An 18,758-nucleotide genomic window follows, 5' to 3' on the forward strand; every position below is an offset into this window, starting at 1 on the left:
GTCCCCATGTGCAGTTGCAAACCGTAATCTGTCTTTTTTATGGCGGTTTTGGAGCAGTGGCTTCTTCCTTGCTGAGCGGCCTTTCAGGTTATGTCGATATTTTACATTTTAGTCATTTAGCAGACGCTCTTATCCAGAGCGACTTACAGTTAGTGAGTGCATACATTTTTTCATACTGGCCCCCCGTGGGAAACGAACCCACAACCCTGGCGTTGCAAGCGCCATGCTCTACCAACTGAGCTACACGGGGCCCAATAGGACTTGTTTTACTGTGGATATAGATACTTTTGTACCTGTTTCCTCCAGCATCTTCACAAGGTCCTTTGCTGTTGTTCTGGGATTGATTTGCACTTTTCGCACCAAAGTACGTTCATCTCTGGGAGACAGAACGCGTCTCCTTCCTGAGCGGTATGACGGCTGCGTGGTCCCATGGTGTTTATACTTGCGTACTATTGTTTGTACAGATGAACGTGGTACCTTCAGGCGTTTGGAAATTGCTCCCAAGGATGAACCAGACTTGTGGAGGTCCACAAATTTTTTTTCTGAGGTCTTGGCTGATTTCTTTTGATTTTCCCATAATGTCAAGCAAAGAGGCACTGAGTTTGAAAGTAGGCCTTGAAATACATCCACAGTTACACCTCCAATTGACTCAAATGATGTCAATTAGCCTATGAGAAGCTTCTAAAGCCATGACACCATTTTCTGGAATTTTCCAAGCTGTTTAAAGGCACAGTCAACTTAGTGTATGTAAACTTCTGACCCACTGGAATTGTGATACAGTGAATTAATCTGTCTGTGTAAATAATTGTTGGAAAAATTACTTTGTGTCATGCACAAAGTAGATGACCTAACCGACTTGCCAAAACTATAGTTTGTTAACAAGAAATTTGTGGAGTGGTCGAAAAACAAGTTTTTTAATGACTCGGACCTAAGTGAACGTAAACTTCCGACTTCAACTGTACATGGTATCAATACATTATTAAGTGCTTGTGACAAAAGGGGTTTGCCTGAGCAACATAGAAAGAGCAAACTGTGTAGAATTTAAAACAACCAAGACTGTTTTGATGGCCTCCCGAGTGGTGCAGCGGTCTAAGGCACTGCATCGCAGTGCTAGAGGCGTTACTACAGACCCTGGGTCATTCCCGGGCTGTGCCAGAATCGGCCGTGGACGGGAGTCCCATAGGACGGCGCACAATTGGCCCAGCCTCGTCCGGGTTGGGGGAGGGTTTGGCCAGGGAGGCTTTACTTGGCTCATTGCGCCCTAGAGACTCCTTGTGGCAGGCCAGGTGCCTGCGGGCTGACCCTGGTCGCCAGTTGAACAGTTTTTCCTCCGACACATTGGTGCGGCTGTCTTCCGGGTTAAGCTGGCGTGTGTTAAGGAGAGCGGTTAGGCGGGTCATGTTTCGGAGGACGCATGACTCCACCTTCGCTTCTTCCGAGCCGTTGGGAGTTGCAGCGATGAGACAAGATCGAAGTTGGGGAGAAAAGGGGAGTAAAATACACAAAAAAATACTTTTGATCTGGTCTCATCTAGCCTGGTCTGTCTCTTGACCTGGCCTGGTCCTAGATCGGTTTGTAATGTGCTGTCATCTCATATGGTCAGTGTCATGCCAAACATATACGAGTTGGCTATACAGCACAAACAGATCTGGAAACCAGGCTATTTCCTGAACCTCTATGGCAGGGTTCCCCAACTGGCGGACCCCGGGCCAAAATGGTTTTATTTGGCCCCCAAGTTTTCTGAGCAAATCAAAACAAAAATATATACAGTACCAGTCCAAAGTTTGGACACACCTACTCAGTCAAGGGTTTTTCTTTACTTTTACTATTTTCTACATTGTAGAATAGTGAAGACATCCAAACTATGAAATAACACATATGGAATCATGTAGTAACCAAAAAAGTGTTAAACAGATTCTTCAAAGTAGCCACCGTTTTCCTTGATGACAGCTTTGCACACTCTTGGCATTCTCTCAACCAGCTTCACCTGGAATGCTTTTCCAACAGTCTTGAAGGAGTTCCCACATATGCTGAGCACTTGTTGGCTGCTTTTCCTTCACTCCAACTCATCCCAAACCATCTCAATTGGGTTGAGGTCGGGGGATTGTGGAGGCCAGGTCATCTGATGCAGCACTCCATCACTCTCCTTCTTGGTCAATTAGCCCTTACACAGCCTGGAGGTGTGTTGGGTCATTGTCCTGTTGAAAAACAAATGATAGTCCCACTAAACCCAAACCAGATGGGATGGCGTATTGCCGCAGCATGCTGTGGTAGCCATGCTGGTTAAGTGTGCCTTGAATTCTAAATAAATCACTGAGAGTGTAACCAGCAAAGCACCAACACAACTCCTCCTCCATGCTTCACGGTGGGAACCACACATGAGGAGATCATCCGTTCACCTACTCTGCGTCTCACAAAGACATGGTGGTTGGAACCAAAAATCTCAAATTTGGACTCATCAGACCAAAGGACAGATTTCCATCGGTCTTAAGTCCATTGCTCGTGTTTCTTGGTCCAAGCAGGTCTCTTCTTATTATTGGTGTCCTTTAGTAGTGGTTTCTTTGCAGCAATTCGACCATGAAGGCCTTATTCACGCAGTCTCCTCTGAACAGTTGACTCTGCACCGGTACCCCCCTGTATATAGCCTCCCTACTGTTATTTTATTTTACTGCTGCTCTTCAGTTATTTGATTATTTATTTTTTGCTTAACACTTTTTTTATTTGTTTTACTTTGCATTGTTGGTTAAGGGCTTGTAAGTAAGCATTTCACTGTAATGTGTACACCTGTTGTAGTCGGTGCATGTGGCAAATAAAATTTGATTTGATGTTGAGATGTGTCTGTTACTTGAACTCTGTCAAGCATTTATTTGGGCTGCAATTCTGAGGCTGGTAACTCTAATGAATTTATCCTCGGCAGCAGAGGTAACACTGGGTCTTCCATTCCTGTGGCGGTCCTCATGAGAGCCAGTTTCATCATAGCGCTTGATGGTTTTTGCGACTGCACTTGAAGAAACTTTCAAAGTCCTTGAAATTTTCCGGATTGACTGACCTTCATGTCTTAAAGTAAAGATGGACTGTCGTTTCTATTTGCTAATTTGAGCTGTTCTTGCCATAATATGGACTTGGTCTTTTACCAAATAGGGCTATCGTCTGTAGCTTGTCACAACACAACTGATTGGCTCAAACTCATTAAGAAGGAAAGAAATTCCACAAATTAACTTTTAACAAGGCACACCTGTTAATTGAAATGCACTCCAGGTGACTACCTCATGAAGCTGGTTGAGAGAATGCCAAGAGTGTGCAAAGCTGTCATCAAGGCAAAGGGTGGCTACTTTGAACAATCTAAAATATATTTTGATTTGTATAACACTTTTTTGGTTACTACATGATTCCATGTGTTATTTCATAGTTTTGATGTCTTCACTATTATTCTACAATGTAGAAAATAGTAAAAATAAAGAAAAACCCTGGAATGAGTAGGTGTCAACTTTTGACTGGTACTGTATTATTATTATTATTATTATTATTATTATTATTATTATTATTAGACATGAGACTAAAAACGCCAGGAAATCAGCTCCAAGTGATTTTAATTTAGGAAATCTGTTCCAAGTATTCCCACGCATAACAGAAAGACACGTGATCTTACACAAATGTAAGCAAGGTTTTAAATTATATTTTAGTCAAATATTATATCTGTTTGGGCTTCTTGCGGTCAATTTGCAGTCTACAAGTTATTTGTAATTATGTTCCGGCCCACCGACCATCTGCTCAAGACAAAAATTATAATAATCAGCCCACGGCTGAATCTAGTTGATGATCCCTGCTCGGTCTTAATTTATCTTTATTTAACCAGATACAGTGCAGTCTGCTTACAGTGTATTTGGTTATAGTGATCAAATTGTCCAGCATGGACGTGATCACGATAAGAGGAGAGCACTATAATTCAATGAGGACGACGTTCTCTGTTACAAATGCAGGCTGACACTTACCCACGGTGGCTCGGATGAGGGGTGAGGAGTCTCCGATGTTCTGCAGACACTCGCTCTTGATGAAGTCAGACACTCCATTGGGGAAGTTCTGGTAGTGGGCCTTCACATTGTTCTTCAGAATCAGACCACTCAGAGACCGGGTCGGCTCATCTGGAGAGAAGGGGAGGTGGGGGGCAGTCGATTTAGTGGCAGGTAGCTTAGTGGTTAAGAGCGTTGTGCCAGTAACCGAAAGGTCGCTGGTTCTAATCCCCGAGCCGACTAGGTGAAAAATCTGTTGATGTGCCCTTGAGTAAGGCACTTAACCCTAATTGCTCATGTAAGTCGCTCTGGATAAGAGCGTCTGCTAAATGACTAAAATGTAAATGTAAATGTAAATTCAATTTTCTATTAAGTCAATGTATGATTAGTCTATCAGCCGAAATGCATAAATTGAATTAGGACTAAACATCCGATGAAGATTTTCCCCAATTAACACGGAATTCTAATTTGTCTCCAACACTTTGTTTTAATAGAATTAATGCAACTTGGCCTAACTTCTACATGATGCATTTGATTGGCGTCTAAAAACACTAAACAAACATATAAAACGCAACATGTAAAGTGTTGGTCCCATGTTTCATAAGCTAAAATAAAAACATCCCAGAAATATTCCATATGCACAAAAAGCTTATTTCTCTCAAATTGCTCACAAATTTGTTTACATCCCTGTTAATGAGCATTTCTCCTTTGCCAAGATAATCCATCCACCTGACAGTTGTGGCATATTAAGAAGCTGATTAAACAGCATGATCATTACACAGGTGCAGCTTGTGCTGGGGACAAAAAAAGGCCACTCTAAAATGTGTAGTTTTGTCACAACACAATGCCAAAGATGTCTCAAGTTGAGGGAGCGTGCAATTGGAATGCTGACTGCAGGATTGTCCACCAGAGCGGTTGCCAAATAATTGAATGTTCATTTCTCCACAATAAGCAGACTCCAAAGTCGTTTCAGAGAATTTGGCAGTACGTCCAACCGGCCTCACAACTGCAGACCACATGTAACCACGCCAGCCCAATACCTACACATCCGGCTTCTTCACCTGCGGGATCGTCGGAGACCAGCCACCCAGACAGTTGATGAAACTGTGTGTTTGCACAACCAAAGAATTTCTGCACAAACTGTCAGAAACCGTCTCAGGGAAGCTCATCTGCGTCGTCCTCACCAGGGTCTTGACCTGACTGCAGTTCGGCATCGTAACAGACTTCAGTGGGAAAATGCTCACCGTCGATGGCCACTGGCACACTGGAGAAGTGTGCTCTTCACGGATGAATCCAGGTTTCAACTGTATCGGGCAGATGGCAGTGTGTTCCAGTTCCCGCCAATATCCAGCAACTTCGCACAGCCATTGAAGAGGAGTGGGACAACATTCCACAGGCCACAATCAACAGCCTGATCAACTCTATGCGAAGGAGATGTGTTACGCTTTATAAAAGGCAAATGGTGGTCACACCAGATACGGACTGGTTTTCTGATCCAAGCACCTACCTTTTTTTTAAGGTATCCATGACCAACAGATGCATATCTGTATTCCCAGTCATGTGAAATCCAGAGATTATGGTGTAATGAATTGATTTCAATTGAATGATTTCCTTATATGAACTGTAACTCCGTAAAATCTTTGAAATTATTGCATGTTGCATTTAGCTTAGTGGGTAAGAGTGTTGTGCCAGTAACCGAAAGGTCGCTGGTTCTAATCCCCGAGCCGACTAGGTGAAAAATCTGTCGATGTGCCCTTAAGCAAGGCACTTAACCCTAATTGCTCCTGTAAGTCGCTCTGGATAAGAGCGTCTGCTAAATGACAAAAAAAAACAAAAAAAACATGTTTATATTTGTTCATTGTAGAATGGAGTTTGAATACACTATTTAGTACACTACAGACAAACAGGTTAAACAACTAAAAGTGAGAAGGGGGTTGCTGTATAGCAATGACTTACACTACTAGAAAACCAAAACATACACAAACAAAATTCCATACCCTCTCTACACAGTACATGGGGCACTCAACCAGCTACACCAAAATAAGGGAAGCCTGTAGCTAGATTCCTGTGTATGCTGAAGAAAACAAACAGTGTGACCTCATAGCAGAAGGCTGAGAAGGCATTAGAAAAGCTGGATAGCAACAGCAAATCAGCCAATGGCAAATCATTGCTTTCACTGGCTTCTCAAAGTTAATTTTCTTTGACTCATTCCCCGAACACAACATTGCAATGCTCTGCTTGCTGTAGCATAACAACTAGGCCTACAATCAAAGGCATAGCCTCAGTCATTGTTTATGTTTTATCAAAGGTCTTTTCAGCATAATGATTGTGTTAGGTAGCAAGGAACAGTTTCCCTTAATACTAATGAATGGGCAATACCCAGTGTTATTTTACTGTCTGATAATTCTCCTTCAAATTTCATTACCGCTGCTTCTCTCGACCCAGAGCAGTGTAACAAATGCCATCCTCAAAAGGCAATGGCTCATCATCAGCCTAAACCGTTGGGTCATCTATTCTCCTGTACACAAACAGGTTGTCAGGCTGGTCAGGAGTTGAGTGGCGCCCGGCCGGGCATTAGGTTTAAAATTTGAGTGACCCATATTCTAGTGGTGTGGTGCCACATCAGTGACAGCACATTTTATTTTATTTATTAGGATCCCCATTAGCCAACGCCAACGGCGACTGTGAGTCTTACTGGGGTCTGACAGAACTAAAAAGACATTACAGACAAAATACTTTATATACATTTAAAAACATTAACATGTAGTGTGTTAGCGTGCGCGCACCTATCAGTTACACATACACTGAACAAAAATATCAAACGCAACACGTAAAGTGTTGGTCCCATTTTCCATGAGCTGAAATAAAATATCACTGACATTTTCCATACGCACAAAAAGCTTATTTCTCTCTAATTTTGTGCACAAATTTGTTTACATCCCTGTTAGTGAGCATATCTCATTTGCCAAGATAATCCATCCACCTGACAGGTGTGGCATATCAAGAAGCTGATTAAACAGCATGATCATTACACAGGTGCATCTTGTGCTGGGGACAATAAAAGGCAGTTTTGTCACACAACACAATGCCACAGCTGTCTCAAGTTGAGGGAGCGTGCAATTGGCATGCTGACTGCTGGAATGTTCAACAGAACTGTTGCCAGAGAATTGAATGTTCATTTCACGACCATAAGCTGCCGCCATAGTCATGTTAGAGAATTTGGCAGTAAGTCCAACCAGCCTCACAACCGCCGACCACGTGTAACCACGCCAGCCCAGGACCTTCACATCCGGCTTATTCACCTGCGGGATCGCCTGAGGAAGGGGAGGGGGGGTGCTGAGGAGTATTTCTGTCTGAAATAAAGCCCTTTTGTGCAGAAAAACTCATTCTGATTGGCTGGGCCTGGCTCCCCAGTGGGTGGACCTGGCTCCCAATTGGGTGGGCCTATGCCCTCCCAATCACACCCATGGCTGCACCCCTGCCCAGTCATGTGACATCCATAGATTAGGGCATTATTTATTTATTTCATTTGACTGATTTCCTTCTATGAACTGTAACTCAGTAAAATCTTTGAAATTGTTGCATGTTACGTTTATATTTTTGTTCAGTATACATGTCAGTACATACACACAACAAGTAGGTCACATGGGGGAGAGGCGTTGTGCTGTTGCTTTATTTATTTGAAACCAGGTTTGCTGTTCACCTGCACTATATAAGATGGAAGGGAGTTCCATGCACTCATCGCTCTATATAATACTGTACGTTTCGTTGAATTTGTTCTGGACCTGGGGACTGTGAAAAGACCCCTGGTGGCATGTCTGGTGGGGTAAGTGTGTGTGTGTAAGTTGACTATGCAAACAATTTGGAATTTCCAACACATTAATGTTTCTTATAAAACAAGTGACGCAGTCAGTCTTTCCTCAACTCTTCGCCAAGAGTGACTGGCATGCATAGTATTAATATTAGCCCTCTGATTACTATGAAGAGCAAGACGTGCCGCTCTGTTCTGGGCCAGCTGCAGCTTAACTAGGTCCTTCTTTGCAGCACTTGACCATATGACTGGACAATAATCAAGATAAAACTAGAGCCTGCAGGACTTGCTTTGTGGAGTGTGGTGTCAAAAAAGCAGAGCATCTCTTTATTACAGACAGACCTCTCCCCATCTTTAAAACCATTGAATCTATATGTTTTTACCGTAACAGTTCACAATCTAAGGTAACACCAAGTAATTTAGTCTCAACTTGTTCAACAGCCACACCATTCATTACCAGATTCATCTGAGGTGTAGAACATAGGGAATGATTTGTACCAAATACAATGCTCTTAGTTTCAGCGGTGTTCAGGACCAGTTTATTACTGGCCACCCATTCCTAAACAGACTGCAACTCTTTGTTAAGGGTTTCAGTGACTTCATTAGCTGTGGTTGCTGATGCTTATATATGGTTGAATCAGCATATATGGACACACATGCTTTGTTTAATGCCAGTGGCAGGTCATAAAGACAGACACCGGCCACGGGGTTCTCCGCCAGGGTTCTCCACTCCTAGAACAGACAGACGTGTCGCTCCCGTCACTAGACTAGGCGGTCAGAACTTTGTCCCCAGGCTAATTTGCTAGCAGAGAGAGAGAGAGCTGGATAGTGGGCGAGATAAGCCTGTGTGTGACTGCCAGCGACCATACTGTAGCCTTCAGTAGTCTTTGTGCCAATACGCAGTAAAGCGAAACAAGCTACAGGATGTTGGCGTAAATATGAGATGGAGAATGAGGGTGGCGGGGTAAATACCTTACCTTCTGATTTCAACTTTGTCAGCACGAATATTAAGTAGTTGTTGAAGTCTGGGTATTGGTTGAGGTGTTCCAGTCTCTTTAGAGTATATTGTTAAGGAAAGGACGGAGCCCACATTGGGTGCACAACCATAGGGGTAGACATGCAGTGTGTGCTGTATTCACAACAACAAGCTGTTTGTAAAGGTTGGTAAACAGCAACTAGTGTTAAATGGTTTTTAGAGGGCATCAATGGACACCATGAATAACTCGTCAGAAATCAGTCACAGTTATCATAGGATGCTCAACAGGCTGGTGCTGTGCAGTCTGAGCACATAGACAAATAGAAGCACTTGGCAATTCAACAACATCGACCAAACAGTAAGACCTCTAATCTGCATGACATAAATGGACAATATCGCATCACATAAACACTACACTATGTAGGTGACTTATAACGACGTTATAACACAACATAAACAAAGTCTTGCACGTTATTGAATGCACACACCAACATGAATGATTCGAATGCACCTTGATACTGTAACACATTTATTGTACGATGATGACAATGTTACAATGTGACCGTGAGGCTCGTATACATGATCCCTGCCACGAGCGGGTGGCTGGCTGAGAAATCACGTTCCTACACTCACAGGTTCAGCAAGATGTCAAGACCAAAATGATAACGTTGTTTTCAGCTTTCTTTCCCCTTTCTAACATTGTATGACGGGAAAGAATCGAAAGCATACTGGGGGCGACAGGGGGATGACTCGTTCTAAACACAGGCTTGCAGTTTCTTTGTTGATTTAAGCCCAAAGGGTCAGCAACAACTAGTAGCTACACTGTACCCGCTAACATTACATTATTTCAAAAACACTACTCGGAGATCGAAGGATTTGAGATTATACGAAAACGAAACTGTCCTAGGGAAAACATTTGTTTTAAAGAATACTGGATTAACTAGAGATTGATAGCTACTGCATGACACCCCGTTTATAACATTCCCATCATCCTAGTATTTGGCTGATTCAATAGAAAAGTATATTTGTAACATTGTAGCTAGCTAGCTACACGCAGTGACTGTATCCGAAGCCCTGTACAGAATAGAAGCCTAGCGCGTGCCCTACCCGAGTGTAATGTTAGCCAAGCCAAGCTAACCGCACAAACTACCACAAAAACACCTCGAATCTACCATCAGAGAGGTCTAAACTTGCATGTTTAGCCGAGAGCGAAGGATACTTGCTGGACGGATCTTTGAGTGGACGTATCGGGAGACTGGGACTCTTTCAAAAGCTGTAGAATTTGCTGAAGTCCTTGCTCGTCTGGTTTCCACTCGCACTCCATCTTGGTTTGCTGCAATGAGATGAGAGGGAGAATGCAAAACTGTCAACACACACTGTAAATTAACGTTGTCCACAGTTGAAGAGAAGCCCTTTGCTAAGCGGTGTGACTTTTACATATTGTTTCACCTACCCGATATATCGTTGGCTTTCTTCCTCAAATGCTACTGTGTGTAATTTATTGACATGGGCCTGTCAGCGCAGGGACATTCCGTTTTCGCAACAAGCTACTCATGTGGATTCATCGCGCATTTATGATCCAACTGTGCTATGAAGTCTACAAGGTCCTAGTGCTCCTCCATTATTTCACTCTGACGGAGAATGGTGCAATTGCGGACAAAGCCGCAGGAGATAGGGGTGCTGAGGGTGCTGCAGCACCCCCTGATTTTTTAAAATAAAATTACAACAACAAAAATTATCACAAAAGTAGTGCACCAGGCCTTTACTAGTCTGTAGCATGGGCAAACATTTTTCTCAGCATCGCAGCTATGATTGTGGCCTGAAATTCAGGGCGTTCCTTCTACATTGACATTTTAGTCATTTAGCAGACACTCTTATCCAGAGCGACTTACAGTTAGTGAGTGCATACATTTTTCATACTGGCCCCCCGTGGGAATCGAACCCACAACCCTGGCGTTGCAAGCACCATGCTCTACCAACTGAGCTACAGGGGACTTTCTATTGGTCCATTTTTAAGCTAGGACTGTACACAGGCAGGAGGCAGGGGCCCTCAAGTACAGTAGGTGGCGGTAACCGCGGTTAAACCCCACAGAAGAAGAAGAGACGGGGGTGACAACGATAGCAGCACAGATAGAACAAGGAGCAGTTAGGATTAGTTATAAATATATTTGACGGTAGCTAGCTAGTTAAGACACCAGTAGACAGTGTCCTTCGCCCCTGCCTGTTGGTCACTGCTTTCTCGCAGTTCTGTTAATGACGGCGACTGCAGGTGTTCGGCAGGCCTTAGCGAAGGACACTGCGTGCAAGCTAGCTAACTAGGAGGATTCCGATAGACAGCAGGCTGGAGGTGGGGGCGACACCAGTAGCTAGCTAGCTAGGACACCTTTAGATAGTGTCCTTCACCCCCAAAAAAGTCAGATAATGCTTTTATTTCCCTTTTGACCCACATTTTAATCGTATAGACAATCAGGGGAAATCCAGAATATCAAAAGTGTCACACAAGCATGAAGATGGTGTCCTCGAGGGGGGGTGTTCATGCAGGAACCAATGGGATCAAATCAAATGTTATTTGTCACATGCTTCGCAAATAGCAGGTGTAGACTAACCGTGAAATGCTTACTTACATCAATGCAGAGAGAAAAATTGAAAAAGAATAACACAAGGAATAAATACACAATGAGTAACAATAACTTGGCTATATACATGGGGTACCAGTATTAAGTCGAAGCTCGCAGATGCAGGAATGCCTACATGCAGGAACGCCCCTAATTGCAGGTTGGAATCACACACCGGAGGATGCTGGTGGGGGGAGCTATAGGAGGATGGGCATGGAATTATTGGAACGTAGTCAAACGTGGTTTCCATGTGTTTGATGTGTTTGATACCGTTCCATTTATTCCACTTCAGCCATTACAATGAGCCCATCCTCCTATAGCTCCTCCCACCAGCCTCCTCTCTCACACACTATTGCTCAGGGCCCAGTTTCCTAAAAGCATCTTAAGGCTAAGTTCATCAATGGGGATGGAACAGGAGTGAGAGTTCCGATCGAGGACTAATGCCGCGGGGAGAAAGACAGACAGGTGGGGAGCGTTTTGAGATGGAGTTACGCCGAGATGCCCTCGGGCCGCAAGCAAAGTTGGGAGAAGAGGAATACTGGTGCAGAGCTACATTTTAGTGGTAGGACGAAAGAGGAAGAAGAGATCGAAGAAAATTAGGAAAGCAGAGGTTGGATTTGAATTTGAGGAAGATGGCGATAAAAGTGGAGATGGGGTGTCGAAGAACATCGGTGTCAAGTTCAAACAGAGTGAGTCGTGAGGTGAAATGGAAGTGGATGAGGGTGAGTTAAATGAGGTGGAAGGTGCGGTGAAGAGCTCGGAGCCCAAGCATGACATCGATGGACATGATAAAGAAGAATCTGGTCCAGAAGGAGTGACCAGCTCTAGGAAGAGTCTTGGTGGTTCCAAACTTCTTCCATTTAAGAATGATGGAGGCAACTGTGTTCTTGGGGACCCTTCTCCCCATCCAACCTGACAGAGCTTGAGAGGATCTGCAGAGAAGAATGGAACTCCCCAAATACAGGTGTGCCAAGCTTGTAGTGTCAAATCAAATCAAATCAACAACAAAAAAGTGTCACGTGCGCCGAATACAACAGGTGTAGAACCTTACAGTGAAATGCTTACTTACAAGCCCTTAACCACCATACCCAAGAACACTCGAGGCTGTAATCACTGCCAAAGGTGCTTCAACAAAGTACTGAGTAAAGGTTCTGAATACTTATGTAAATATGATATTTCCGTTTTTTATTTTTAATACATTTGCAAACATTTCTAAAAACGTGCTTTTGCTTTGTCATTATTGGGTATTGTGTGTAGATTGATGAGGGGGGAAAACAATGTAATCCATTTTAGAATAAGGCTGTAACGTAACAAAATCTTGAAGAAGTGAATAGTTTCCGAATGCACTGTATATATATTTTTTGTTTGGTTCCCCTTTCCCATTTTGAATCACAAAGTGTAATGGATCTATACTATAGTTCAGTTGGTGGCGGTAATGCAACATATTGGATGCCAATCGCCGTTAAACCTCGCTGAAGAAGAAGAAGTTAATCAATGGTTCTAACTATGAACTTCTCATCCGCTACTGGTTGGACAAGTGTAGTGTTTGTCACGCAATATGGAAGAGAGTCGTGTCTCGTCAGAGATCGCATTTATTTAGGGATATTAATATGACCTTTTCATTGAACACAGGAGAAACATATTGTTTCAGTTGATAATAAAACATTTCTCGTTTAGTTACTTTTGCCTCAACTTCTTTCTAACTTTCTAGGAGGTCAAGCTCAGCCAAAAACTAGGCTATACTTATTAGCCAATGTGTTTTATTGAACATACTATTAATAGAAAGATAGCTACTGTGATTTGTAAATGTGTTGCAAAAATCTGACCAATAAGAGGCCATATTGAAATATGTAAACGCCTTCATTTTTCAATGTGTGAAACCCATGAAGGCGATGGACCAAAACTACTCCAGGAGATGTGCTTCAAAGGTAGGATTAACAAAGGCCTATCTCAATTTAATCACTTGTTCTAGTGTATACTGTTGGTGCTCCTAACATAAAGTTGAGAGCACCAGTTCTACCAATGAAAAACGATTCAACCATTGTTAAATTCTCTTTGATTCAACACTGCTCTCTGCTGGTCCGAAGTAGAGTACAATGAAAACGTGAATGTAAATCTATCGCGAGAATTCATTTCCAAGTAGGGCTCGTTGAAAAGAGCTGTAAATAAGTGTACTGACTGTGCAGTTTGCCAGATCTCACAGTAATGTTACTCCATTAGCCCGATAAGCAAACGTTTAGAGCTGTCGAATGTATACCATGATTAGGTAGCTAGATGTTGCAGAGCTCGCTGATGCAGAGCTACATTTTAGTGGTAGAACTAAGTTTTGTTTCAGGGGCCGCTTAAACAGTCCGTGAAATTTGGACCAGTTTGACAAGCAACTGCTGATACTGACCGGACTGGAAGCATTTGTTTTGACTTCATCAGGCATCGTTCTCCACGACGGTCTAACGAAGGCTCCTCGTATAACGTAAAAGAAGATAAACATGAGCTTTCTATTGTGAGTATTCGTCTCCCGCTTATTATTTTGATTTGCTTGTTCAATGTGCCTGCCTTTTCAAGTGAACGCGTTACCATTTCCACCGTTGTTGGCTATGTTAACGTTAGCTAGTTAAGCTAACACATATAGCTAACTAGGTTAAGTTAGTTAGTTGGCTAACAACATGTAAACCCAGGCTAGCTAGCTGAGTGTCTGCAGTGAGTAACTAGCTAAGCTGTTGGTTGGTTAGGTAACTAGCGCTAGGTCTATAACGTTAGCTGAGCGCTGCCTTGTATAAAATACTAACTTACAATTTCTAGATAGCTAGTTAGTCTAGCTAGCCAACGTTAGCTATTATAAATATTATCTATTGCTAGCTAACTAGCTAGCTACCCAAATGTGCTATGACTCTCTGTGGTGTAGCTAAAGCATTAGCAATTTTGTGGCATTAATTTAACTACCAAGATGCAAGTAAATAGGCCTTAGTTATTAGCTGCCCATGTCTATCTAGCTTGTTAAAAAGATAAGTCGTTTTACGTTCTGAGTTTTTTGTCTCTTTTCCTGTTGACATAACGTTGTTAAACAAACACTGGAATTAAAATCTTAGCTAGCTAAGTTGTTAGCTCAATTGCTAGTTAGCTGACCGTATCAAAGAGATAATTTTGACTGCTATATATTCAGAGGGTGTGAGGTCAGCTTTTGTTATTGTTGAAATCAGATTATATGCTATTTTCTATTCCATAACAATTTCCTTCAATCAAATAAATGAGTAGCCTACTGTATCACTCCCTACTTCACTTCCTTATTTCCCTTTCTGATACACACACACACACTTGATCCAACTCATTGTCTTTCCATTCTAATTTCTCCCACAGTGGCAATCGGTCGTCCAAGACCTTCAAGCCCAAGAAGAACATCCCAGAGGGATCTCACCAGTATGAGCTGTTGAAACATGCAGAGGCTACACTGGGCAGTGGGAACTTACGCATGGCTGTCATGCTGCCTGATGGGGAAGACTTGAACGAGTGGGTGGCTGTCAACAGTAAGGAACAAGTCTACTTCTCTATCCAATAAACACCACTAACATAGTAGGCCTAAAAAACAACTTTGACTGTTAAACAGAGCTCATCGTCCACTCCTGTGGGTGCTTTGTTTGCTGTCTCTGGTCTTCCACCAAGACCAATGACTCGTCCGGCGGATGTCTCGCATCCTCTGGCACACACAAACACATTCTCTCTTACACACACACACACACACACACACAGATGACCTCTGTCACTCAGTGGACCGACTGTTTAGGTTTCTGCTGTGAGATTTGCAAATAAAGAACCAGGCTACGCTAACATCATTAAGCCAGAGCTCAGTCTGTGAAAAAGTATTTCTGAGTTGTTGTTCCTCATATTTCAATTTAGAATGGGAGGATGGTTTGACAGGTGGAACTTTCAGAACATTGCTAATTTACTGACCTCAGTGTGTATTAGATTACATTATTTGTTTTCATGTGTGTTTGAGAGAGGAATGCATGGGCGTCTAGCTATTTGTGGACCCTGAGCAAGATTTAATTTGCAGTACACTGCGTATAGGGAGAGGTGACTGGAGGGGTGGAGGAATGTGAGAGTGCCTTTGTGCCCCTTATGTCAGTTAACACACTAATTAGATCGGAGATCACACACTAGCACTTTTATTTCCTTCAATATGAATGTTGTCTGTAGGATATAAAATGCTCTGAAGCTCAGCTAACATGTCTTTCATGATGCCACATGTCCTTGTTATTTTATTTATTTCCACAGCTGTAGATTTCTTCAACCAAATCAACATGCTCTATGGTACCATAACAGACTTCTGCACTGAAGAGAGCTGTCCTGTCATGTCTGCTGGGCCCAAGTAAGTGTGGGTGTGGTTGTGTAGGTACGTGCATGTGCTTGCTTGCCTTTTTTTTCATGTGTCATAATGATAATTGCCATTCATGAAACTTCTCTTCTGTAGATATGAGTATCATTGGGCAGATGGAACCAACATCAAAAAGCCGATAAAATGTTCAGCTCCCAAGTACATTGATTACCTAATGACCTGGGTGCAGGACCAGCTCGATGACGAGACACTCTTCCCATCTAAGATAGGTATGAGTTCATGTCTGTCATGTTTTGCCATAACCATGTCTTTCACATTGCACCATAACTTATCAGAAGATCTTTTATACCCCATCTCTGTTTAATCTGTATAGTTTGTACCCTTGACTTTGCCCTCAAGGTGTCCCGTTCAAGCGGAACTTCATGTCGGTGGCTAAGACCATCCTGAAGCGCCTGTTCAGGGTCTACGCCCACATCTACCACCAGCACTTTGACTCTGTGATGCAGCTGCAGGAGGAGGCCCACCTCAACACCTCCTTCAAACACTTCATATTCTTCGTTCAGGTACTGGACTGGAGCCCACTATCAATGTAGCCTGGTTCCCAAGTCTATTATTTCAGTACTGGAACCCATCTTCATGAACTTCACAGGAATCACTAGGCCTCTCATTTCTTGGTAATTGCAGTGGTGGAAAAAGTACCCTATTGTCATACTTGAGTAAAAGTAAAGATACCTTAATAGAAAATAGTAAAAGTGAAAGTCAGCCAGTAAAATACTACTTCAGTAAAAGTATTTGGTTTTAAATAATACTTAAGTATCAACAGTAAATGTAATTGCTAAAATGTACTTAAGTATCCTCTGTAGCTCAATTGGTAGAGCATGGCGCTTGTAACGCCAGGGTAGTGGGTTCGATCCCCGGGACCACCCATACGTAAAAATGTATGCATGCATGACTGTAAGTCACTTTGGATAAAAGCGTCTGCTAAATGGCATATTTTATTATTATTATATCAAAAGTAAAAGTACAAGTATAAATCATTTCAAATTCCTTATATTAAGCAAAGCAGACGGCCACATTTTCAAGTTTATTTTTATGGATAGCCACGGGCACACCAACTCTCAGACATAATTTACAAACAAAGTATGTGTTTAGTGAGTCCGCCACATCAGAGGCAGTAGGGATGACCAGGGATGTTCTCTTGATAAATGTGTGAATTAGACAATTTTCCAAATGTAATGAGTACTTTTGGGTGTCAGGGAAAATGTATGGAGGAAAAAGTACATCATTTTCTTTAGGAATGTAGTGAAGTAAAAGTTGTCCAAAATATTAATAGTACAGTACAAATACCCAAAAAACTACTTAAGTAGTACTTTAAAGCATTTTTACATAAATACTTTACGCCACTGGGTAATTGTATAGTGCTGGCAAGGTTACGTTAAAAGATAAAGATGGAAATACCTGGTTCCCAGTCTAGCATATCTGTTTTAGCTAGATATGATGTTGAATCAAACAAAGTTGGAACCAGGTTATCCTCAGAGTATGCGACAAAGAACTGGAGGCCATGACCCTTTGAGTAGGACTGAGACATAAAGATAATAACAATTGATTGGGTTTATATAGCGCTTTTCCAGATGCTCAAAGTGCTTTGCAATGTAAAGGGAAACTCACCTTATCCACCACCAATCTGTAGCAATCGCCTGCTTTAACCCAAGTCTTCTCTTTTTGTATTTTTAAGGAGTTTAACTTGATTGACAGGAAAGAGCTGGTCCCACTACAGGAGTTGATTGAGAAGCTGACCACCAAGGACAGATAAACCCAGGCTGACTGATCCTTTAAAACTGTGATGGGCTACTATTATTTTTGCACAGATACCCCTTCTGCCCTATATGTATACAGCATATGCTAACTTTGGGGACATGTTCTCTAGAAAGCCAGGTAAGTACGGAAGAGTCTTGCACTGTTATGGGCACTATACTACTGCCTGAGCCGGTATGTGCTCTATAGTTGGATGTGCTCTATGGTTGCAATTTGGACGTATCCCTAAAACTGAAATCACTATGTATTGGCGTCCTCTGTTTGTATATTTATATGATTAACATTTGTCATCTGCTCGTATTGAAATCTACCACTACAGATTGCACATTTAAACAGAGGGTATGTAGGAAAGTTCAAGGGACTACATAACTATTTGAGCATATTGGTCACATTGTGATTTGCCTCAAAACATATGGTCATTTTGTAAAAGTCTGTTTTCAACAATATAATACTGGGAATCCAGTAAATTGCCAAAGCTTTATTTGATGGGCCACATACAGTATACAAGTAAAATATTGTGTTTGAGGTCACAAGTTTCTCATGTTCTCCCCATAGAATGTTCTGGCTAATAAGCCACCGAGTGAAATATAACAGCACATTCAGTGCTATCTGTTTCAATAGTGTGATGATTCCCTATGCCTTTGTAAGGTCTGAGTAATGTATTGCTGTGCTGCAGACTGCTGAGGGATGGAATCCAAAATGAAAATGTTTACTATGCAAGAAGACATGCCACTCTTCAAAGTTTCAATGATTACTATTTTCCATTCATACAGATGGGAATAAATGCTTTTCTTTCTGTGTGTTATTCAGAGTTAGTGGTGTTACTTTAAAGTGGTAGATGTTGGGACTGAGACACGTTGCTATTGGATGACTTAAATATAGACCGACTACAGTATGCAGTAAGACATGAAAGCAATTGAATACGTTGTTTAAATGCCATTTTATCTTGCTATCTTTTCAGGAAGATTTGATATGGAGATGTAACTAACTTCTGTTCAGAAATCCACACTGTAAATAGCACATTTCTGGCCTTATTGTTGTATGATATCATATTTTGGTAGCCGGCATGGACTGGTAGTTGTAGGTCTAAATAATTTAGAATGTTATTAGGTCTCTTTTAGAGGTTGTTCCTTCTCCCCTTTTCACCATGTCATAGTCCCTTCTTCCTTATATCATTGCGTTATTTTATAACTTTAGAAAA

General features: G+C 42.1%; 2 protein-coding genes across 3 annotated transcripts in view; one reads left to right on the top strand and one right to left on the bottom strand.

Annotated features, from left to right (window-relative positions):
- tnpo1 (transportin 1) overlaps nucleotides 1-10,349 on the bottom strand; it is a 70,566-nt gene extending 60,217 nt beyond the window's left edge. For both annotated transcript variants that reach the window (XR_005995757.2, XM_041850494.2), the window contains exons 1-4: nucleotides 10,251-10,349; nucleotides 10,017-10,130; nucleotides 8,799-8,874; nucleotides 3,993-4,142 (exon numbers count right to left, since the gene is read on the bottom strand). Coding sequence is in view for 1 of the 2 variants with exons in the window: in XM_041850494.2 (XP_041706428.1) it covers nucleotides 3,993-4,142; nucleotides 8,799-8,874; nucleotides 10,017-10,121 (331 nt within the window). In the remaining variant the exon portion in view is untranslated. The remainder of the gene's footprint in view (nucleotides 1-3,992; nucleotides 4,143-8,798; nucleotides 8,875-10,016; nucleotides 10,131-10,250) is intronic.
- A 3,264-nt stretch (nucleotides 10,350-13,613) lies between these two features.
- On the top strand, nucleotides 13,614-18,362 carry LOC121541462 (MOB kinase activator 1B). Its single transcript, XM_041850493.2, has 6 exons — nucleotides 13,614-13,912; nucleotides 14,767-14,933; nucleotides 15,682-15,775; nucleotides 15,878-16,011; nucleotides 16,142-16,305; nucleotides 17,478-18,362. Exons 1-6 carry the CDS (start codon nucleotides 13,899-13,901, stop codon nucleotides 17,553-17,555), a joined length of 651 nt encoding a protein of 216 aa, XP_041706427.1. The 5' UTR covers nucleotides 13,614-13,898; the 3' UTR covers nucleotides 17,556-18,362.
- The last annotated feature ends 396 nt before the right edge of the window (nucleotides 18,363-18,758 follow it).

Source organism: Coregonus clupeaformis, chromosome 27, assembly GCF_020615455.1.
Source record: "Coregonus clupeaformis isolate EN_2021a chromosome 27, ASM2061545v1, whole genome shotgun sequence".
Lineage (NCBI taxonomy): Eukaryota > Metazoa > Chordata > Actinopteri > Salmoniformes > Salmonidae > Coregonus > Coregonus clupeaformis.